Raw genomic sequence first — 25,570 nt, forward strand, 5'->3', positions numbered from 1 at the left:
CCTTTGCTCCAGACTGTATGACGGAAAGCATTCGAGAATTGTGGGAGGCTTTCTAGCGAGGTGCCCATTTTATTTACTCCCTCTGCAAGCAGGCCAAAATGATGAACTACCTACAGTACGTGTTTCTTTACCAAAGACTGTTTTTCATTTTTTATCAAGGGAAATTCTATTGTTACACTACATGAGACTCGAGGGAACACATATTCTTTCATCATTAACTTAAAAGCCATATAGGGAACAACATCTGGATTTATGCAGTCGTTCCCGCTCCTGCCTGTCAGTCAGTATACAAGTGTCATTTATACCTCATTGTGACGTCGCTGTCTGGTGGAAACCTTGTACGTCCATAGCTGTTACCATTCAGAAAAAAAAGAAACTAAATAGGAACCGGTGATCCAATGGATCCAGTATAGTTGTTATTTGGTCACAAGCTCTTGTCAATACTTTTTATTGGTTCGATATTTATAAAAATAATTATTTGGGGTAATTAAACACCCCACGAAGCCTTGAATTCATGCAGTTTTTAATTCCTGAGCCAATAGGGACTTTAAGCAAGGACGGCTACGGCAGTCCGCTCTGGTTACCGGAAATGGATAAACCTGCTTGCCGTCGCAGCCCTTCCTAATACAGCAGAAACTAACTTTACACGTAGTGTCTACAACGTCTGCTGCATAGTCGCGTCACCATGGGAACCAAAGAGTAAAAGGGGTGGGAACCAGTCGCCGACGGCTGTTTGCTTACCGATTATGACTGCTACGGCATTTGCGTCATAGCAGCTGTACTTCCGCCTAGCAGAGCCGTTCCGCTAACCATACTTGCTTAAACTCCCTAATAATTAGACGACCGGCAGAGACTCAAAGAGTCTTCGACAGTCTCCTATTGACCAATGACACGTCATTTAATTATTGGCTAAGGAATGTTACAAAAGAACTGTCCTTTTTGAGATCAACTACTTTTTTAAATGTTTTTAATAGTCGCCGATCTACAAGTTCACAGTGTGTCGAGACGTGGCACGCTGTGAGGTTGTAGATTGGCAATTGTTGCTACCTTTGGGTGACACTAGTAGAATAACAAAATAGGGCATTAACAAAAAAAAGAAAAGAAAATGAAATATGGAGATACAAGGTTTCAGCCTGACATCAACGACAAGCAATCTGTCGGTATGTTGTATGGCTGCACAATGTATTGTAAATATGCAGGGTTGGATTTGCAGGGGGTTATTGGGGGGCCTCTGTTATCCCTACCCTCTGGTCATAACTTTGTTTTTATGTCCGGTGGGGAATATTGTTTTTTCCCTGCTTGTGATCAGACTTACATGAAATACATGAGTTTCCTTTTGGGGAATGTGGACCAACCGATATGATTATTTATGTTGGATAGAATCTCATTAATAACGAAAACACATGTTAATCACGTTAACCCTGGTATTTGGGGTAGCCTACATTTTACAAAATGTGTCAATTTGTCATAATGAATCAAAAAGGAAAAATAGAGGCAATCTGCAAAGTGAATGCGTCGCAATGTGAGTTGCGTTGTGACTTTGTAGATTGTCCACAATTCCACATACAAAGAAGAATAATAGTTAATATTAAAAAAACACTCCCCCATATTTTTTTTTACAAATCACAACCCTGCAAATGTATGTAAGGCGCTATATTGACTAATACAATATGCCATTTATTTTCTTTCCTTTGTGTTTTCTTTTTCTTTTCTTTGTTCTATTAGCCTCCCCCCACCAAGCTGTGTTCTCTTCACACACACAATGCAGTACATATCTCAACACTGAGCCTATTGCAACGTTTTCTGTAGAACAGTGGTTCTCAACCTTTTCAGGATGTGACACCCCCCCCCCCCCCCCCCCACATACACACACACACACATACACACACATACACACACACACACACACACACCCCACCTTGACAAGCACTTGGAATTGTAGGTAGTCGAGGCAGTACTTTCAGTTTGACTCAGTTCCCCAGATAACCTATTGTGAAAATGGCTATTTTCACAATTTTTGCCTCTTTCTTATTTCGTTTGACAATTTGGTCCACGCTTGACCAGTTTTTATATAGCATAGTTTATTTATCAATTTTAATGTCGTAAGGGTTGTATTGCTTTTCTTTCTTTCTTTTGAGGTATTTAAAAAGCTCTTAAAAGTCCTTAAATGGTCACTTCAGTGTCATCTGAGGACCCCCCCCCCCCCCCCCAATCACGTGGGGGGACCCACAGGTTGAGAACCACTGCTGTAGATGAGGGAGCCTCTCCGAACCGATTTTGAGACCAACCCCACCCGTTCCGCCCTAATGTGCCTGCATGGGAATATCTTTTTATATACCTTGTGCCTTTTTCATTTTGTCCACCAGTTACATCTGTGGAACAGTCAAGTATTTTTTTATGTAAAAGGATCTGCCTTAATTGTTTCTTGTCTTTATATTTGGTATGCTACTGTTGTGTGTCCAATGGAGTGTCTGTTTTCTTTTATTATTTTTTTCGACTGAGAGGTTTATTTGAATGAAGATGATCAATGATAATTAAAAAAAAGTTTTTTTATATATCAAACTTGTCTCTGTCTGCAGTGTTAATTTCATTGTTGGTCAACTTCAAAATAGCTAGAAGACAGACAAGGAGGCAGACAGACAGACAGACAGACAGACAGACAGACAGACAGACAGACAGACAGACTATAATCAAGTGTCTTGCAGAAAACATTGGTCCAAATATCTACCATATTTGCATATCTTCAGTTTTCTCCTCATTTAGTGTTTAGACCCTAAGGTCGATATACCACAGTTCACCTTGAGGTGCTGCTCAAACTGCTGGTTCAAGGTGAAACGTAAAAAGCTAGTAATAATCATAATAAAATAGTATAGAAAGAAAGATTTAGAGAAAAGAGTGCAAAAGGCATAAGAGCAAAGAGAATAAAATGGCATCCTCATGCTGGGCCTATGTCTGGATCACCAGGCTCTTTAGCTGTTTAGTGCTAATACTGTTGTAGACTACTGGTGAGGTACATGTTAGTGATAGCCTACAAGGAGAAAGGAGTGGAGGTGAGTCTGAAGAGGTGACTTTTCAGGGTTATTATAGGGTTACCACTTACCAACCTCTAGATCTGTGGGTTTCAATCCTTTTCATATCAAGGTCCATTATGTATTGGGCATTTGAGCCACGGACCACCATTTGATTTGAGATTTAGCCCACCCAAGACTTAGAATATTTTGTTATCATTTGTTAGATTTTGTCCACAATGCCATGCTGTATTGATCAACCATACAATAAGATAAAAGGCCAACGTTGACCAAATCAGTTTAGTTATTCATTCTCTGTAGACTTCTTGTAGATTGAGTATTCTAATAAAATATTCAATCAATCAATGTTTCATCCGTGCATTCATACAGCCGCCGAATGACCTATTAGGCTATTACATTGTTGTTCCAGTAGATGTCGCTGTAAACCCACAAACCAGCATCCCGGTCTAGTCGCTCGCTCTCGCTGTGACGCTCGATCGGAAATTCAGTATCATTCCAGTAAACAACAAAGTTTAATCGTAACTCTTCAGTTCAGGGCGTAGCAGGAAAAGACAAGATGGCGGGTCGCTTTGTCTCACATTCTTACATCCAAGTCACTCTGTGGACTCTAAAGTCATGGATGGTGATTTATCTCTACATGTTATGGATCAACTGTTACAGCGCTTCTGTCACAGCCCCCCCAGGTAAAGTTTTTTACGATTATTTGCTCCTTTCTGAAATACAGCGAAGGGAGAGGTTATTCATCTACCCGGCAGGAGGACTGTGCTGTAAACTTACGTCAGGCAGAAACCATCCGAAACATCTGGATTGATTTATTAGTGTGGTTTCCCAACAGGGCAACAACACATAGTCCTGGGGAAACTTTATTTATTCTAGATACACTTTATTTGTGAACGGGTTTTTACCTTGAATCAGATGCAATTGGAAATTGGTGGGAAAACATTTGGGAGTGGAGCTACCTCGGTGAAAATTCACTAGGGCAAATCCCGCCCCATTCTGCCCTGTTACTAGGCTGGGACATTTTCCCTGGGCAGATTGTTTTTATAGTGGCAGTGAATGGGATTTTTTATTTTTTCATAGCCTCATTACAGCTATATAAAGTACCAAAGGAAAAACATCTAGGTGATATTAATAAAAAGGGAAGACAAAGGTACAGTAGTTACATTGCAAAACAGGGGGTTTCCCCGAAAATATATGTTTTAATTTGTTTAATCCCAGTGGGACAGAATCACCCATTGCAGATTCTTTTATAGTGGCAGTGAATGGGATTTTTATTTTTTTCATAGCCTCATTACAGCTATATAAAGTACCAAAGAAACACATCTACGTGATATTAATAAAAAGGGAAGAAAAAGGTACAGTAATTACATAGCAAAACAGTAGTTTTCCCCCGAAAATATATGTTTTAATTAGTTTAATCCTCTGGATCAGAGAGAGAATAGAAATAGAAATAGAAAGCGCATTGCATCTTGGGTAGGAAGAGGAGAACTATAATCTGTTCTCCTCACATAATAGGCTGGCTTTTCGTAATTCTGCCCATTTAAAATATATGTACCCAATCGTAACTAGTTAGACCATTGATAAGGTCCATTTTAACTAGTTTGTTGAAGCTTATTCATTATGATGAGCGTGATCGCTATCACCTACCGCGGCCGTACCGGGCGAATGCCGTGTCGCGCAGAGCGGACAGTTGTTGAAAGCCACATTCAACATTCTCCACTGCACAAACTCCACCCCCGATAGCAAAAAGTGAATGTTTTTTCTGGTTGGCCAGTCAGGGAGTCTCAGGGACCAATCAGAAGGCTGACAAATATGCGCGACCGACGGACCGAGTATTTCCCGGTGAACCTAAGCGCAAAGGTGGGGGCCGATGGGCAAGGAGGGTCGCGAGCTTATGAGAAAATGGCGAAAACAGTTGCGTGCATTAGCGGAAGATGACGATAAAGGAAATCATTAAATTAACTTCTGAAAAGTCTACACGGCCTTAAAACATGGCAAAAACAGTTGCGTGTTCCTTTTCGGATAAAAATGCTTTTTATTCAACAATCCGCGAGCGGCGTGTAATGAACATTGCACGGCGTCAAATCGTTGTCAAAGTTGGCTTGGGTAAGCACTTTATTTTTTAAATCTGACGTTCCTAGCTCAAACCGTTGAGGGTCGGATTCCCCACTGCTCCTCAGGTTGAGGCGTATTCAGGGCTAGGCCTATGCCTAAACCTAACCCTAACCTCAGTAAAACTATGCCTAAACCTAACCCTAACCTCAGTAAAACTATGCCTAAACCTAACCCTAACCTCAGTAAAATTATGCCTAAACCTAACCCTAACCTCAGCAAAACTATGCACCATGCCACTAACATGACAGACTCAGACAGTAGGCTATAGCTTGCTGCAGAATCTAGTCACGTCAGCAACCACACTTGCAATTTCCAATTGCGTCTGTCTAGTTATAATTCGCACTTGTCTTGGCTATTTGTGTGTGACACTGTAGACTGTAGTACGATGTAGTGTATAGTAGTCTACTAGTAAAACGCCTCAGGGCGACAAGCGACCCGTCACGCCACAGTGATGTGGACATCAGTGATGTGGACATTAGGGATCTCCATATGGGCATAAAAGGGATTTGTCCCCTTGGCACCACAGGGATCTCCATATCTCCATATATGGGCATAAAAGGGATTTGTTCCCCCTGGCATCACAGGGATCTCTCTAACAGGGCATCATTAATATTGATGACATCAGGGAACTCCATATATGGGCATAAAAGCTGTGATGTTGGTCATTGTAAACTGCGACCTTCGGTCGCAATAATTAATATTAGCGTCTAGTCGGCGACCTGGCCAACTCGGAACAATGTAAATAGGGAATGAATGCCCCGCCCTTTAATGCAAACCCCATTATACCTGTTTTCATAGGACCCGTTTTGACCATCTGTCTGCCTGTGTCCATTTATGCCCATGTATGGAGATATCTGTATCTGTCTGTCTGTCGGCGTCCATTTTATGTCCATATATGGAGATCACTGCAGTTATAGTTCTGGGTCCATTTTATGCCCATATATGCCCATATATGGAGATATCTGTCTATCTGCGTCCATTTTATGCCCATATATGGAGATCTCTGTATCTGTCTGTCTGTGTCCCTTTTATGCCTGTATATGGAGATCTTTGTGATTCTGCGTCCATTGTATGCCCATATATGCCATATATGGAGATATCTGTTTATCTGCGTCCATTTTATGCCCATATATGAGATCTCTGTCGGTTTTTCAAACAGATGGTCAAAACGGGTCCTATGACAACAGGTATAATGGGGTTTGCATTAAAGGGGGAACCGGCACTGTGTCTGCAACACAGTCGGAGGCACAGACAGATACAGAGATCTCCATAATGGGAATAAAGGGACACAGACAAACAGATGGAGGAGGAGACAAACTTAATGCAAACCCCATTATACCTGTTGTCATAGGACCCGTTTTGACCATCTGTTTGCCTGTGTCCATTTATGCCCATATATGGAGATATCTGTATCTGTCTGTCTGCGTCCACTTTATGCCCATATATGGAGATCTTTGACCATCTGTTTGCCTGTGTCCATTTATGCCCATATATGGAGATATCTGTATCTGTCTGTCTGCATCCATTTTATGCCCATATATGGAGATCTATGCAGACACAGTGCCAGTTCCGGAAAATCCTGATGTCAGACATCAGAATCCGAACCTTTCGTGCTGGTTCCAGAAAATCGTGTATCGGGTCGGGTCGAGGCCGAGCACTGCACTACCTGCTGCGGTGGGGAACGCGCGTGCCGAATTTGAAATAGGGAATGAATGCCCCACCCTTTAATGCAAACCCCATGAATGCCCCACCCTTTAATGCAAACCCCAGCTCCGCATACGGGCATTCATTTTATTCCCATATATGGAGAACGCGCGTGCCGGTGGGACGAACGGTGCTCGAGATACGCGGATTACATACATACATACACACTCACAGAGATTTTTTGTTGACTCATGTACGTACGTGATGTCAGAGCCTTTTATGAAGTGATGTCACAATGAGTCAGCGCTTGCGCCGATTTCCTCCGGAACAGCCTGATGTCAACAATCAGCCCGCATAAGGAGATTCCGAACGTTTCGCGCCGGTTCGGGAAAACCGCGTGTCGGGTCGGGTCGAGGCCCGGCACTGCACTCCGTGCCGCGGCGGGGAACGCGCGTGCAGAATCTGAAGCCGGTGGGTCGAGATACGCGGATTACAGACACACAGACAGACACACACACACGCAGAGACTTCTCGCATTTATAGATAGATAACATTATATATTACCAGGAATTGGGGGCACATACGTATCAAGCTCTGGTCCATATACATTCCACATTATTCAATATAAAACACATGTTTCCATGGACAGAGATCTTGTTCAGACTATGCATATTTTAAAGTGTTTCTAGTTTTAATTGGGTCATGCACCAGACACAACACTGAGAGAAATCATTAATGTATTCCTGTAATGGCTTCATTGGCTTGTTTGCATCTCTAGCATTTCATGGTTCCATGTAGACACTAAGCATAAATCAGTTGTAATAATCTCAACCCTGCATTAGTTTGTGCTACATCAAACTGTGTTTTCTTTAGTAATATGGTTTCTTTTACAGTTACAGTTAACTGTTAGTTTAGTTTTAGTCTGCTGCTGTAGACTGTAGTCAGTGACATGTTTTGTGTTACTAAAGCCCTCATTCTTCTGTATCTCATATACTGACTGCTTTTGCTGTTTAACTTGACTGAAATGATTTTCTCTACACAGACCAACAAGATGTGAACATACAACTGGGAGGAGTCCTTGAATTGCTTCCAGATACCAGCTCTGTTACCGAACCCATCACTGGCATCCTGTGGAAACATGGCCCCAATAAGGCAGCAGAATGGGATGAGGTCCTCGGTCCTGATGTGGATTACTACCTTACATATAGAAACCGTACAGAGTTGAATAAAGACACTGGAAGGTTGGTCGTCAACAACATGACCAGAGAAGACAGCGGAGAATATTCTGTGGAGGTGAACGGTCGACTGCAGCGCAAGACTTACAATGTTAATGTGATCAGTAAGTATGAATTGTGTCCTGTGAAGGATGAATGTTTTTTTTTTTTTTTTTTTTTAGATATATATATGTTTAAAATGCACAAATATTTTATTTGAATGGTTGTGAGTTAATCCCTCTTACTTCTTACTGTGATGCAGAACATAATCAGTGCTGTGTCAGTTCAACTATTTGACCTTAAATAGTAAAACCTTTTTTTTGTGTCAATTTTACTCTGTAGGTACTGTAACCAGCTCACTCTGCAGTCTTGTTTTCTTCTTCTTCTTCTTATACTATGTTTCTGTAAATCGTGTGCAGTAACTACTGTACATTTCCCAAAGGTCAAATTAACCTTCCTGATTTGGGGGGGATAAGCAATTACCTCAAGAACAGATATACAATTAATGTTATATCACTTACAGTATATGCCCATATCGTATTTGGCTGACAAGTTGAAACACTTTATCATTCAAAGTCACAGTTACTGCACTTTGGCTTTGTAGGGCAGCGTTGCCCTGCCATATAACATTCCATAAAACGGATTGTGAGCTTGTAGATCGGCTATTTTTCAAATACCTTAGATGAATTTCCTTTCCTCCGGATTTGACTGGGGCCGAGTAGGTGTTGGTGCCAACCGTTCCTGTATTCACTCTGTATAGCTGTCAACAGTCATTAAAACCATAAACCTCCTAAAGTAAAACCTTTCTCTGAAAAGATTCGTATAAGAAGAACAGGTATCATGATTCATTTTAGTTTTCACAATGTGTTTAACACATCATCAGAATGATACATGTAAGCAGATTGAATCATATTCACCATCAGGGGTCAATGCCATGTTGGCTTGTGGTGGACATTTTGGTCAATATTTATTTTTTGCCATGGACATACAACATGAGTGGACAATAATATTACCAGAAACACATAAAGAGAGAAAGCCCTTAATGACCATAACTGGTCTGTAACCTACGGGTCCATTAGGTTCCATTTGTACACTCTGAGTTAAGGGGGTCCTTGCAAATAAAACATTTGAGAACCACTAGTACTAGTTGGACTAGTTGGACGTATAATAAATAAGTGTCATACATATTCTGAAGCAAACCTGGAGATTATCTAGATTTTATTCAAAATTAACTAACTACTATACATTTATATAAAGAACATTTTCATTAAAAGATTAATTTTACAATAATGATGTTGCAATTTAGGTGTTTACTGTATCATGGTCATGGTAAAAACAAATATAACTCAATATACCTCATTTGATTGCAGGAGGGTGAAATGTATGAGTTTCTTTTTCTTTTCTTTTTTTAGTAACATTTCTGCTTGCTTGTCCTTGTGAGGAAATATAAATACAGTATAATGGTTAGGTAATTGCATTGGCATTATGCTGCATAAACACAGCACACATAATCAGGTACATTATAGGTTGATTTAGCAGAGCTGGTGACAGTAAAAGACGCTTTACAAGCTCACAACATGTCACATTGTATAAGATCATACTGTAGATAGTAGATCAGATATTTTCACCGGCATGCCGACATGACAAGTCATTATTTGCCTGGCTCCAGCCCATAGACCCACCCACTCTCTGAGCGGACTGAGTCTGAAAGCAGGCTAAGTCATTATCATACTCTGCTGTAGTAAATATACATGATCTTTTCTCTATGTAACTTGTCCACATTAATCTACAACAAAAAAAAATACCTAATTGAAAAGAAAGCCTTGAGCTGCTTGTGCTGATCTCCAGCTGCAGACGACAGACAGCTCTATCTTAGATACATCTCTAACTTTCATATACATCGTCAAGTAACACAGGGAAATCCTTTGAAATTAGATGTTTGTTTGTTTGTTTGATCTTTTTTCTTTTCTTTTTTAACATTATTTTCTCTAGTCAAAGTGCATCCAGGACAATTATAATGTCAACTCCTTCCTATCCATTCAACTCTGGACACCCAATATGATCCATGATAAACTTTGTCTCCTTTATGGGAGTGCTGTGTGTCACTTAATGGTTGCTGCCCTGTCTCAATCAATCTGATTGACTTCCACTTGAAATTAGCTTCTCATTTGCATAACATTTAGAAGATCTAAACCTTTCCACACACTCCTGGCCTGCTCCACTCCACAGTCAATCCCACAATCCTTTACATTAGAAATGCTGCTTTTCTTAAATATATATATATTCATTATATTTTTGTACAGCAGACACAAATTATGATTTTTGTTTACACTGCTTCCATAGCAAATGCATTGGGAAGCATCAACATATTCTAATGGAGACAACATCACCAGTAATTCTTCTGAGCTGTGTTCATTCTTTTTTTTCCCCTACAGAGAACCCAAAACCACAAGTGGCTATCTTGGGTACTTGTACACCTAGCTCTACCAGCTGCACACTGGAATGTGTAGGGAAGAGCAGAGTTCCAGGTCCTGTCACCTATCGCTGGAGGAAAGATGCAGGGGAATGGATGGTGTCTGACTCTGGACCCAACTCTACACAGCTGAACATCACCAACGATGAGGAAGGGAAGAAGGTCAAAGAGTTCTTTTGTGAAATGAAGACCCCAGTCAGTGTGGAGCAGAGTGGTGCCACAAACAACACGTTTTATAAAGGTATGTAGTTTACTCCATAATGTGTAGAAATGGATCCACTGTGTTATAGGGTCAACCCAGATATTTTAACTATTATTTTGGATCCTAACACAAAAATGTGTCTGAGTGAAGCAAACTTTAGAACAGTGTTTACCAACCACTGTGCCACGGACCTTTGGTTTACCCTTTGAGATGCTCTGGTGTTCCCTTGTGAAGTCACTAGGGAGGATAGCCAACAGTTAACCGTTACCATTTAACCGTTAAGTAATTGGTTACCGGTAAACACTAACGGGTAATGGTGACGGTTGAAAAAAAAATATATATATAATAATAATAAAATCAACCCGCGTGTCACACCAAAAGCCCTGGTCACCAATTTCTGTGTTACATCACCCATGAAACTATCAGTGATTCGGTCACCAATTTCTGTGTAACATCATTCTGCAACTCATGTTGACAGAGAGATGAGCTTGTTCATCAAGAAACAGAAACAAACAGCGATTTTCCAAAACAGTACCCTGTCACCTGTCGGATTGAAACCCATTTTAAAGAGAAAAGAAGAGCTTAAACTTTAAAGGAGTAGTTCACCTCCAAATTTACTTTTTTTTCTATTGATTACTCTCACCATGGAGACTTGAGTTCAATAATATTTTTCGTCTTTTGTCGCATTCCTAAGACAAAAAAAATTATCATAGTAAATGTACCCCCATTGATTCCGGATGGGGACCCAAATGTTTTTGGGTCCTCATCCGGAACCAATGGGGCTAAATTCATTGTAATCAAATTACTGTCTTAAGAATGGAACAAAAAACAAAAAATATTATCGAATTCAAGTCTCCACAGTGAGAGTAATCATTTTGAGGGCGAACTACTCCTTTAAAACACAACTTGCTAGTGTTACGTGTTGATGAGGAGTGGAACGTTAAATCAGACAACTTTTTACACAGAGTATGCTACAGTATGCCTGACAGACGCACTGCACTGCAGATGTTGCATGTCTTCATGTGTGAACTGGAAGTCAGTTTGTACAAGTATTTACTATTAATTTTACTATTACATTAACATGTTTCCACATTTGGAGTTAATCTGTTCTAGGGCCTGCGCTGCTGCTGTTATGCGGCAGCCACGTGTTACATTAACTCATACAGTGCCAGGCGACTTTTAGAGCAACTTTCTCACTATGGGCTTCCCTGCCAAGCGACTTTGGGCGACTTTTACTTAGAAAAAAAACATTTTTTTTTTTATTTTTTTTATTTATTTTTTTAATTTTATTTTTGGACCCCATTAAATCTAGTAAACATGATTTCAATCGCGATTTTGCATGTTCCACCCCCATACAACCCCATCTTTATACAGGGCAGCCATCTTTGTTTACATAACATGTAAAACATAATGGCTATTATCTCAAGAATGCCTGAACGGATTTCCAATCTTTTTTTTTTGTTTGAAAGCTGTGAACAGCCTGCACAAACATGGTGCATGATCTGTGCATGGGCGTGCATGATCGGTGCACTACAAATTACATGGAAGTCTATGGAGAGGGCTGGCACTAATGCCACTCGAGGGCATTTTTAATTGGCAGTAAGATCACGTGTGTCAATCCTACCGTACTACTGTTATAGTAGAAAACATTTGTATTCTTCTTGTTCCTTGTTGTATTGTTTTTTTTAATGTGTAAATACAAATAGGGTATGACAAAAAATGTGTATTTTCCTTTTTTTAAATGGGTAAAATATCTCACTTTTGAACTCATTTCCTTAACACATGGGAAGCCAAGGTTTCTAACATTTCTAGCTGTTGCTGCTGCCGTCGTTCACTTACGCTTTAGTGAAGCTTCTTGCGTGTGCACTGTGCACGTGAGTGTCCACTGACGATTGAGGAAGACAATCCATTTGTTTACAAACGCTCACGAAACTAAAATCCAAACCGGGGCCGACCATCGCGGTAAAGTGTCACCGTAAAAACAGGCAGATCTCTGCTTCCCTGGCGTTCTTTGCACCTTATTCATAGATAAAGCTGTTTTTATGTTTCAGCCTAGAATGGAAGTGTATGCAGCCTAGATCCTTCATTTTGTTTCTGTGTAAGCCACGGTATGACGTATGGACCAGGGTCTTTCACAGGGTACACAGGACGGATGCAGCTGCACGTGACCAAGTTAACCCTTTGTCTCGTTGAGGGACGAGACAACTTAGTTTTGGCACAGCGACCTCCAGTGGCCGTATCTCGTTACTGAACGAGTTTGGCCCCCAAGTTGGTTAACGGCAGGGTTCGAGTTATGTGGGGGTCTTAGCCCCCATAGATAAAGTCTGGGACCCCATAGTCAAAAACCCCTATGGGGTCTCTTTTTTTCCCAAGTGTTTTTTGTTTTTGTTTTTTTTCCCTCCCCTGCGCTCTCTGGCTCTCATCAGTGGCGGTTTTAGGCAGAGGCTACTGCCATCTGAATGAGACATCTCTGATAAACCTCGCATAGCCAGACTTACTCTTGTCCCTGATTGGCTCTCACGGCTCTTTGCCGTTGTCCCATTGGCCAAAAAGAAAAAGCAGACAACATTTCTTGACTCCAGAAGAACTCTTTGGGAGTTTCCGCCCCGCCCCCCTTTCAGAGGCTAGTGTGTGTGTTTACTTTCGCTTTGACAATGCACGTTTATCTTTCTGGATATGAGAAAAAGAAAAAGAAAAAGAAAAAGCGTCAAACGGGACTGCGGCAACAGCGAACAGGTAAATAAACATTCTTGCACTGTCAGTTGTAACTTGTGTTGTGCGATATGGAGCCAGGTTGCTGCTTTAGTGGCGATAAGGGCTGAGTTGCGTTAGCCAGCTGCCTTGCGTGTCACGGATAGACTTGTAATGCTGCTGTTTTGTAATCTCTCCTACCTCGCTGTCTGACTATCTTGCTGGCTGGTGCATGTGGAAAGGGGCAAAGGGAAAGTGTAGTGTTTTAGCAACAAAAAAAAACGCGGAAACCCGAATAAAATGCGATAAAAACGCGATCAAAACCGCGAAAAACCGCCAATTTTCGCGCGCGCGCTGCACTTTTAAAACCTTTTTAATACCTCAAGAAATAATATAAAAAAGACCATTACTTCATTGAAAGTAATCAAAAACACAATCAAAAACTGGTAAAACATTGGCCAAATTGTAAAATAATATAATTTTCAAAATAGCCACACACACGCCGTATATCTAGGTGTGCCCTGGGATCTTTTGGCTTTGTGTGCCCTGGCAGAAAGAAAGGTTGGGAAACAATCATCTAGAAGACACTTTGATAAACATGTGTTGGTAATTCTGGTTGTTTCCTGTGCTCTCTCAATAAAAGAAGAAACTTTAATTAATGCATACTGTATGTGTGTGTGTGTGTGTGTGTGTGTGTGTGTGTGTGTGTGTGTGTGTGTGTGTGTGTGTGTGTGTGTGTGTGTGTGTGTGTGTGTGTGTGTGTGTGTGTGTGTGTGTGTGAGGTGTTGGTTGGAAAAGGAAACCTGGTATGTCCAAAACCATAGCTTTTTTATTATTATAAATGCAATAAAAATAAATAATAAATTCATTGTGGCACGTGAGCTTTTAGATCTGCTATTTTCACGAATTTTGGGCGACACTCTTTCATTTCCTGACAGCAACACTGAATATATAAGATTAATTCATTATCATCTCTATGTATTTGATGCCTCCCCATTGTGGCTGCAGCAGTACATGATTAAACTTGACAATTTCATCACCATCATAGCCTACATTGTGTTGTAATCTGTGTAATATGTTGTGGCCTAATATACAGGAGAGAGAGAGAGAGAGAGAGAGAGAGAGAGAGAGAGAGAGAGATGCAGAAGGAAAGAGGGAGAGGGGGAGAGGGGGTGAATGCAATCCGAACTCACACTTAAGTTTGTCATCACCATTCTTTCTAAAATGATCTTGTGTTCTTGTGGCTAACGTAACGTTACTTGCTTTTTATCCATGTTCACTCAGCTGGCAGAGTAGTTAGACCTGCCAAGAAATACAGGACAACAAAGCAAGTTCTACTCTACTAGATTATATTGTACTTGCCTGAGGGTGTTTAAGGTTATGAGTTATTTCCCCCAATATTTAGACAAATAACATTGTCAAAATGCAGAATGTTTATTCATTTATAAATTATACCCAGTAATGTAAGTGTTTATTTTGTCTCCTAAGAACCTGAACCTGTATCTGTGGGAGGGGTTGTTGGAGGCATTTTCGTTGCTGTCGTCCTTGCAGTGGTTTTGATGCTGGCTGTGAAATATCGTGGTGAGTTTCTCTACCGGTTTTAAAGTGTTAGTTTAGCTATTTTTTACATGAAGCTGTGTGAAATACTTAGAAATACACCATTAAAATAGTGGTTACAAATGTATTAATTCATTACCAGAGTCCCGTGGTCAGAGTTTTGGTCAGTTTTAGATGAATATAAAGTAGTTCCGGTAATTTGGCAGGGGCTCATGGCCCAATCATTAAAAATAGATGAATCCACAAAACTAGCGTCATTTGTAATGTTGACCTATTTCAACCAAATAGACCAACTTTCGTTCAACTTTGACCCCTCTGTCTCATGGTACTATTTTTTGTGTCCAGTATCACTACGCCGCTGCAACGTATTTCCCCAAAACTGGTGCTTTGCCGTCAGCTGATCAGAACGAAACCTCGCTCTGTATGGTAGAAATAGGCCAACAATACAAATGACGCTAGTTTTGTGGATTAATCTATTTTCAATGATTGGGCCACGCCAAATGGCCCCCACCCCATTGGAAATACTTAATATTCATCTAAAACTGACCAGAACTCTGACCACGGGACTCTGGTAATCAATTAATACATTTGTAACCACTATTTTAATGGCAAGTATTTCACACAGCTTCATGTAAAAAATAGCTGAACTAACACTTTAAGTCACACTGTACAGCATGGTTTCTGCTCAGCAGCTACATGCTGTGTGTGTGTGTGTGTGTGTGTGTGTGTGTGTGTGTGTGTGTGTGTGTGTGTGTGTGTGTGTGTGTGTGTGTGTGTGTGTGTGTGTGTGTGTGTGTGTGTGTGTGTGTACGCGCGCGCGCGCGCGCGTGCGTGCATACGTGCGTGCGTTTGCATGTGCATGTGCGTGCATGCCTGTGTGTGTAAATGCACATGATTGCACATTAAATCTAATATCACTGTTATGTTATCACTGTTTGAATTCCATCTCAGATCGTATAAAGAAGAGGTTTTCTTCACGTGGGTCTGAGCGTGTGCCTGGGCATGATCCTGAAGAAGGTGAGTGTGAGAACTTTATTTTTGCAGTTTGTGATTTGACTTTGTCTGGAGTTGAACCTCCAATTAATTTATAATAATAATAATTATTTAATAGATAACGTCCTTTTGCACATCTATTAAATTGGAAAGGTGAGTAGGAGTTATGAGTTATGAAAAAAAAAGATTTGACCATTTACTGCATTGCAACAAATGGAATACAGTTAACCCTGACGTTAATGGCTCTGCTCTTGGATCCACCTTAGATTTGGCTTTAGCATCATGCTAAGCAAAATCAGGCAGCACTAAGCAAAAACCCCCATAGGTAGAGCAGGCCTACGCAATTCGCAATACATTGACAGATTGACTTTAATCAGCAGACATAAAATCACAATAGTATTTGAGCCCACAGGGCTGCCAAGTTTCAGAAAAAGTTAGGAGTGAGATTTTTTTTTTTTTTTCTCTCTGGTTTTTCCATGTTTTTCCCGGGTTTCTACGGTCTATTTTTTACCTGCGGTCCTTGGGCTGGAATGGTTGATCAAGTGCAGCTAACCTACAGGCTGAACAGTGAACACTGCTGCAGGGCTCCAGACCAGAGGCGCCAAGTTTTGTCCACGCCGCGGGGAGCTGAAGCCATATCGAGCGCTCAAACAAAGGCATACGTGTGAATTTCGGCTTGGTGTCAAGAGCCCGCAGGGCGCCGCATCCCCACAGACTATGCTCCAGACAAACCAACGTCCCATTTTAAACATATATTTAATTAATTATAATTATTATAATTAGTATTGTTGTTGTTGTTACTATAGCAGCTGATGAAATATCCTGGGCAATAATTTCTATTTTTATATTGTGATTTGTGGCTACTGGTTGTTTGCCAGGAAGGCACTGCAGGCAAGAAGACGTTTTCAAGTCAAGGACCCCTTAGCTAAGGGAGATGAAGCAGGACCTCCACTACATATTGTATCAAAATTGTGTTGCAAATGAAATCTTAATAGATGTCATAGATAGCTCCATAGACTTGTTTGACAGCACTGTGATCAGTGTATTTATCAAACATTTAAAACTCTCATCAGATCAAATATTCATATTTTAACTGGGGACCCCCCACCCTATACGAGCACTAAGAGTTCAGGCAACATTTTGTATGACACGGTTCTACCGTGAAAATAGCAGATACATGTGAGCATGTAGATCTGCTATTTTCACAATGTCTGACTCTTATATTTGACAATTTAGCCAATGTTTAATTTGTCATTTTAGAGCTATTACAAAGTCCTTAAATTGTCACTTTAGAAATGTGCAGATATGCACTTAAACTTTATGTTGGTTTGTTTACTGTTGAGTGAGAAAACAATGTTGCACGTTAAGTTAATCATGGCGACCCCCACAAAATAATGTGGGGACGCCCTGTGGGTCGATCCCGACCCACAAGTTGAGTACCACTGGGATTCTACTTGGATTCTTACCTCTGGTAGTAGCGTTGGTGCAAACCGCCCTATCTGTACTAAAGCCCTCCTCAGAAGATGGGGATATTAGGGTTCAAGCCAAGTGGATATACATAACCCATGAAATGATCGCGCGTGGGCTTGTTCGTGCATGCGCTCGTGGGAGGCAAGAGCTGGATTGTGGTCATCTTTGTATAATATCGCCCGGCGTTTACTCACAGAGCAAGCGTGTTTTCCCATCGGGGGGGGGGGGGGGGGGGGGCACGATCCCCGGCCCCGCTGATCCAAGCGAGAAAGCTTGCATTAATCGAGAAACGTTATTATATTAAAAAAACAATTAACAATGTGCTTTACTTTACACTTCGTCACACAATGGTGTCGTGCGAAAATAGCAGATCTACTAGCTCACGACACGTCACATCGTGAGCTAGCCCTGAATGACCATAACAGGTCTGTAACTCAGAGTGTTCAAAAGGAACCATTTGTACACTCTCAGAGTTATGAGGGTCCTTGCACTTTGTGTCTGGTTAACTCAGTCGGTAGAGCTCTCGCTTTTGGACTACAAGGTCATGGGTTCGCACCGCCAACTCAGTGTATGAGTAGCACGACTTTGGGTGTGGCAAGTCGTGCGGCAAGTACTGGGAGCTGATAGTAGGTGTGGCGCTCCATCTCAGCAATCCATCTAACGGGGACAGACTCCTGCGTGTTACCGGCTGATACCGACAATAAGCCACTCCCGACCTGCTTAAAACGCGTACCACTTGAACCAGTTCATAGTAAATGTGCCATAGTGTCGTAGTAAATCAGTGTCATATTCTTATGAAATCCTGGAGACTTGACATTCACTAATTGGATATTATGATTAAAATATGAGCATTATGATGGTGGGTAAAACAGAAAATCTCAAATTCGCCACGGACAAGGAGACATCTTTGTTGATGACCCCTGAGCTCCATGAATAATGACAACATGCTCATCCTTCTGTGTCTAAAAGTAGGATCACATTATTAGGACTGATTTCTTTACTATGAGAGGCTTAATAAATATCGACCCGTAATGAAAACAGAGTTATAAAGTTGTGTGAACTGAAGTGACGTTTCAGTGACTGGTATATCTCACAGTTCACTGTCAACATCTGGGTTGTCTCGACTCTCCTCACATTGCAAAACCAACAAGAAAATATAAAGGGATATTCCACTAAAAAAGAAAAAAAGAACTTTTGGTTTATGAACACCCTGAACAGATTTTAATTTGCTTCATTCAATATTTTGTTTGATCATAAATGCAGATAATTGAAGACATATTGCTAAGTGCTAAAACCCCCACATGGAGCCTGGCCTGTTATAAGGACATTTCTTCATGAGGAACATTATTTATTCTGTGTCTTTCTACACTTGTATTCTGTTGGATGCAGAGCTCTAATTTAGCATCACACCCAGAGAACTGCTTCTCATGTGTTCATGGAAATTGCTGACTTGTATATTGTGTGTGTGTGTGTGTGTGTGTGTGTGTGTGTGTGTGTGTGTGTGTGTGTGTGTGTGTGTGTGTGTGTGTGTGTGTGTGTGTGTGTGTGTGTGTGTGTGTGTGTGTGTGTGTGTGTGCGTGCTATACATGTTTGTATCCTAGGAATTCCCCTAATTCCCCTATCAGACGTGAACAACGTTATAGCACCTGGTATGTATGTTTCTCTTCTGCTACTACTTGTCTATTGTTTATTATTGTTTTTATTTAGAAGTTTACAACGAAATGTGTTATTTTATTGTGCTGTTATACGTTAAACATGGACATGTAATGCTGTCCTCCATCGTGTGGACAATAAATAATTCAGCAGTCAGACAAACTCTTGACAACTCTGACAACTCATCCACAATACAGGATAAACAAGTGTCATTTCATGATGATGATAACAATTGGAACTGGAATGCTGTACAATTATAGATAAATTATCTTTGTGGGTCTCTCTCTCTTGATTTGATAAAAGCACAATATAGGGTTAAAGGAGTAGTTCACCCCCAAAAGGACTTTTTTTTCCTATTGATTACTCTGACCATGGAGAGTAATAATATAATATATATATTCTTTTCCCGTTTTATTTGCATTTGCATTTTGTCCCCATCCATAGGGAAAATAGACAATCTGAAGGTCACAACGTGTAGCACCACGTTGTGAGCTTGCGGATATTTATTGCGACCATTAGGTCGCAGTTTAGTATCAAAACCTCCGCCGTCCGTCCGTCACACGTCACACCTTTGCCCTGCTCATATCTCCGCATGAATATGACATCACACTGCTGACATCAGTATGACATCACACCGTACACAAATGACCCTTATATAAGACCGGCAAGAAACAGTGGTCTAAAACAGTGGTTGCTATGGTAACCAGTTGGTTGCTAAGGTAAAAAACATGGTTGCTATGGTAAACAGTTGGTTGCTAGGGTAAACAGTTGGTTGCTAGGGTAAGAAAACATGGTTGCTATGGTAAACAATTGGTTGCTAGGGTAAACAGTTGGTTGCTAGGGTAAAAAAAACATGGTCGCTGTGGTAAACAGTTGGTTGCTAGGGTAAACAGTTGGTTGCTAAGGTAAAAAACATGGTTGCTATGGCAAACAGTTGGTTAGTAGGGTAAACAGTTGGTTGCTAGGGTAAAAAACCATGGTTGCTATGGTAAACAGTTGGTTGCTAAGGTAAAAAAAAACATGGTTGCTATGGTAAACAGTTGGTTGTTAGGGTAAACAGTTGGTTGCTAAGGTAAAAAAATGGTTGCTATGGTAAACAGTTGGTTGCTAGGGTAAAACCATGGAGATAAGGGAGTCTTACTGGTAGTATGACGAATTACGTATAGGGCTCAAGTGGTTCATCTTTGTCAATTTATTATCTAATCTGACATCAAATTGTAGACTTAAACATAGCTCTGCAGCTAGAGCAGCAGACACATCCTCTTTAAATTTAAAATGACCTAGACCTCTCATTTGAGAAGCACATTTACCATAACATGCACTTAATGATGCCCTCTGTTTTGTCCTTTAGAAGCTGTTGAGTGGCGAAAACAACTTAAGTCTATTCTGAGGGAGAAGTTTCAGTGTTTGTTGGAGTGGATGACAAAGGATGGACAAAAAAAACTTCTGAATAAGATCTACACAGAGCTCTACATCACAGAGGGAGGGAATGGACAGGTCAATCAGGAACATGAGGTCAGACAGATTGAAGCAGCATCCAGGAAACCAGCCAGACCAATCAAATTAGAAGACATCTTTAAACCGTTACCTGGACCACATAAAACAATCAGATTAGTGATGACAAAGGGAGTGGCTGGCATTGGTAAAACAGTCTCAACTCAAAAGTACACGCTGGACTGGGCAGAAGACAAAGCCAACCATGATATCCACTTCATCTTTCCATTAACTTTCCGAGAGCTCAATTTGAAGAGGGAGAAGAATTACAGCTTGGTGGAACTTCTTCATGACTTTTTTGGTGTACCAACCAATGAAGCAGTTATCCGCAGTTTCAAAGAGTCCCAAGTTGTGTTCATCATTGATGGTTTAGATGAGTGGAGGAATTCTTTTAACTTTGAAAATGAGAATAATGAGGAATGTACTGATGTCACAAAGCAAACTTCACTGGACGTGCTCCTAACAAACCTCATTAATGGAAACCTGCTTCCTTCTGCTCGCATCTGGATTACCACACGACCTGCAGCAGCCCATTTGATCCCTAGAGAGTATGTTGACAGGGTGACAGAGGTGAGAGGGTTTGATGAACGCCAGAAGGAGCAGTTCTTCATGAAGAGATTCAGTGATGATAAGAATCAGGCCAAAACAGTCATCTCACACATCCAAAAGTCACGAAGCCTCTACATCATGTGTCACATTCCAGTCTTCTGTTGGATCATTGCTGCAGTTGTCCAGGACGTGTGGAAAACAGTGAAGCAGCGAACATTGCCAACAACCCTGACTAATATGTACCTCCACTTCATGAAGGTTCAGACTAAACACAGGGAGGACAAGTATCATGTTAAAACGACACCATGTGACTTGCTGTCTCTGGGAAAACTGGCTTTTGAACAGCTCAAGAAAGGTAACCTGATCTTCACTGAAGCAGACTTGAAAGATAGTGGCATTGATATCAACGATGCAGCACGGTACTCAGGAGTGTTCACACTGATGTTTAAAGAGATGAAGGGCGGGTGGCTCAAGGAGGAGGTGTTCTGCTTTGTCCATCTGAGTGTTCAGGAGTTTCTGGCTGCTCTTTATGTCTTTGTCTCATTCATCAAAACTGGTGTCAACCATTTGTCAGAATCACAAACAACCCCCATGCTGCCCAACCCTGACATGAATCACCTCTACCAGAGTGCTGTAGACAAGGCCATACAGAGTCCAGATGGACATTGGGACTTGTTCCTCCGATTCCTGCTGGGCCTTTCAGTGGAAACCAATCAGACTCTCTTACAAGAACTGGGACAAACAGGAAGTATGTCACATACCAATGAGGAAACAATCATGTATATCAAGGAGGAGATCAGGGAGAATCCCTCTTCAGAGAAAACCATTAATCTGTTCCACTGTCTGAATGAGATGAATGATCATACTCTAGAGGAGGAGATCCAACGGTACCTGACCTCAGGAAGTCTCTCTGAAGAACAACTCTCTCCTGCTCAGTGGTCAGCTCTGGCCTTCATGTTGCTATCACCAGGAAAGGAGCTGGACGTGTTTGACCTGAAGAAATACCAAGCTTCAGAGGAAGCTTTACTGGGGCTGCTACCAGTGATCAAAGCCTCTAATAGAGCTTTGTAAGTGAACTGAGGATACATTAATTATATTACACCATCTTTCTTTTAGAGATAAGAAATTACAAGCATTTAACTATTAATAAACCCTACATACTTTGTTGTATGACAAATAGCAAAAAGTACAGATCTACCAGCTTACAACTTGTGTCAGGGTTTCCTGCAGGAAAAAGTGTCGCGCGTGCGACAAACTTTTTTAATAATTAATTAATTAATTCGGGTAATTAATTCACTTAATTTTTAATATTAATTCTTATTTTTGCCCTATAAAAACACATGAATGTGCCCATGATGACGGAAAACACAACTACATGCTATCATCCACATTTATTCAACATTGAATAAATACGTTTTTCACAGGACAGTGTAACTTTCAGGTATTTGTACTTTACTTGAGTATTTCCTGTTTTCAGTACTTATTTACTCCACTACATCTGGGATCGAAATATTTTACTTTTACTCTTACAAAGTTAACTTTAGTTACTTGTTACTTTGGAGTAGAGGTCTTCACAGGTCCAATTTGAACTACCCGAACCCAAAAGGACCCGGGGGAAATGGACCCGGACCCATATGGCCCCGTCTATCATTTGGAATTTGAGAACCGTTACCCGAGCAGCCCCGAGACATGATGGATCCGATCCGAACGGCCCCGCCTGTTATTAGAAAAATTAGATCCAATACCCGAGCAGAACGAGAGATCCGAGACCCGAACCTGTGGCCCCGAAATGAAAGAATGCCAACGTTATTATATTAAGAGTTGTATCAGACATATTTCTTACCTAACGTCGCCATGGTGCGGCTGTTGATGTCGCTGTGCCTCTCGTCAAAAATGATCTTTTCCCAGACCAGTAAGTCGATGCGGACAGTTTGTAAATACAAATAAATCCATGTTTTATGTATTCCTTCTTCTTTGGCTAGCCAATGCTAATGCTATCGTTTTCTGTCGCATATGTTGTTCATTATAGTCTATCTTTCTGCTTTGAGTGTCCATTTTGCTCTGCAGAGCATGACAACACGCAATGACAGCTCCATTGTAAACCGTTAACCAAAACGTTACGTTAATATCTTTGATAATAATAACAATCCAACTGATACAGTGTTGTTGTGACTGAGTGAGTTGTAAACTTCTCACAACCAATGCATCAGATTACATGCTGCATCTTTAGTGCCATCGTGTGGCGTTATCTATTTGGTGCAGTTGCGTTCTCTTTCATTCAATCTCGGCCTGACTCGGCTCCACTCGGGTAACAGGAACCGGCGACTTCACTATCAGATACCCGGGGAACCGGGGCAGACGGCCCCGGCCCCGGCCCCGGCCCCGGCCCGCCCCGCGGTAAATGCTCAAAAATGGCCCCGTTACCCGGCTCGGGGCGGGTCGGGTCGCCCGCTTGGAAATCCGTTCAGGCATTCAGGAGATAGCAGCCCTTATGTTTTCTTCAAATGTAAACAAACATGGCTGCCATGTTTGAAAGATAGGGTTGGTATGGGGTTAAACATGCAATTTCGCGATCGCGATCATGCCTAGTTCATTGTTGGAGGTCCAAAAGGTTTTTTTGAAAAAAAGAAAAAAAATGTAAGACCCTTGGGGGGGCGGGGGGTTTTTCTGGCCGGGCGGGGCGCCTGGCCTGTAAAGTGCTGCAGGAAACCCTGTGTGTGTTTGTGATGAAGAACATGAGCAAAGTGAAGAGGAAATTAGTAAACTAATTAAGACTTTGACTAATTAAGACTTTGGCTACTTGACCCAAACAAAGATATTGAGTGAATGGGAAAAATATAACCCCCCATCAATTGATTTTTCCTCAGGAGTAATGGTAAATCATGAAAAATATAAGGAAAACAATGCAATTGTTTTTTGTAAGTCATTCAACGTTACATTGAATGTGACTAATAACCAGATATGTTCAACATAATGAAGCCAAGTGTCCGGGAATATCATAGTAGGCACACATTAATGGAAATAGCAGATCTCAGAAGTTTGCAATGCTTTGCAACGCTTTTGATGACATTTTAACGTAGATTGATTTAATCTCTGTTGTTTCTTCAGGCTGAGTGGCTGTGACCTGTCAGAGGGATGTTGTGAGGATTTATCATCAGCTCTCAGCTCCTCTGGTTTGAAAGAAATGGATCTAAGTAACAACGATCTGGAAGATTCAGGCGTAACACAGCTCTGTGTTGGACTGGGGAGTCCACACTGTACACTGGAGACCCTCAGGTCAGTATTCATGAACCTGTTAAACATATGACAATTCAAGAGTAATTACACATGGAGCTTATCCTAATTACTTTTCTTTTTATGTGTCGGGGGAGGAGGAGGAGGGGGGGGGGGGCAAACAGACTATAACGGTATTATATTATATAAAAGGGAGGGAGCATTGTCTATCAAGCTGTCAAATACAAAGACAAGTTTAGGCCACTGATTAAATGAACAAAACAAAGGGTTTGTCCTTTTCCTATGTGAAAGCCCCCCTGTACTACAGACACTACCAGGCCTCCTCCCAGCATCACCTTTGAGTGTAATTTGTATTGATCATGTATTTGTATACATGTAGGCAGCAATGTAGTTTTAATAGCACAAAGGAAACAGTCATTACATAATGTGTTGTGAATGCATTTTCTTTCTCATAATGAAAACAAATTATATGTGCACATGTATCAAACATTGGTTTGAATGAGTTATACCCTCATATCCCACAATACAAATGTTTAGTGGATGGATATTAGGGCAGGCTTCAAAATAAATTAGTCCAATATTGGAAAAGTATTGTGCTCAGTAAGCTTGCCTACACTATATTTTCTGTAGCCTACAGGCAATCTGGACCCAACTTAAATCATCTTGTCATGGCAGCCTACTGAGAGTTCCATGAAATCTTGGCCTGACTTTTTTTTACTAACAGATAGATAGTTAACAGAATGAGAGATAACTATAACCCCATTGCCATTCAACTGATTGTATTATTATCCTCAGAAGTAATGATAAAATAATAAAATACTAACTGAAATGTGCCCCCACTAATACTAATACTAATACTTGTTCAGGTATAATGTGATGTTTCTTTAATAGAAACATACAATACAAACAATGATGTAATCACTACTGTTTCTTCAGGCTGAGTGGCTGTAACCTGACAGAGAGATGTTGTGAGGACTTATCATCAGCTCTCAGCTCCTCTGGTTTGAAAGAAATGGATCTTAATAATAACGATCTGCACGATTCAGGAGTAACGCAGCTCTGTGTTGGACTGGGGAGTCCAGACTGTACACTGGAGACCCTCAGGTCAGTATTCATGAACCTGTTCAACAGATGACAATTCTGGAGTAATTACACATGGTGCTTATTCTAATTACTTTTCTTTTTATGTGTTGTGGGGGAGGGGGGGGGGGGGCAAACAGACTATACCTATATTATATTATATGAAAGGGAG

The 25,570-nt window shown here is 41.0% G+C and overlaps 1 protein-coding gene across 1 annotated transcript in view; it reads left to right on the forward strand.

Annotated features, from left to right (window-relative positions):
- The first annotated feature begins 3,579 nt into the window (after window positions 1–3,579).
- Window positions 3,580–25,570, forward strand: part of LOC308280247 (NACHT, LRR and PYD domains-containing protein 3-like) — a 30,898-nt gene continuing 8,907 nt past the window's right edge. The window contains exons 1-6 of the mRNA XM_080720508.1: window positions 3,580–3,712; window positions 7,831–8,127; window positions 10,438–10,716; window positions 20,393–22,151; window positions 24,193–24,360; window positions 25,255–25,422. Of these exons, the coding sequence (XP_080576634.1) occupies window positions 3,586–3,712; window positions 7,831–8,127; window positions 10,438–10,716; window positions 20,393–22,151; window positions 24,193–24,360; window positions 25,255–25,422 (2,798 nt within the window). The 5' untranslated portion in view covers window positions 3,580–3,585. The remainder of the gene's footprint in view (window positions 3,713–7,830; window positions 8,128–10,437; window positions 10,717–20,392; window positions 22,152–24,192; window positions 24,361–25,254; window positions 25,423–25,570) is intronic.

The sequence above is a fragment of the Nannobrachium achirus genome (genome assembly GCF_963921795.1).
Source record: "Nannobrachium achirus genome assembly, chromosome: 24".
Taxonomy (NCBI): Eukaryota; Metazoa; Chordata; class Actinopteri; order Myctophiformes; family Myctophidae; genus Nannobrachium; species Nannobrachium achirus.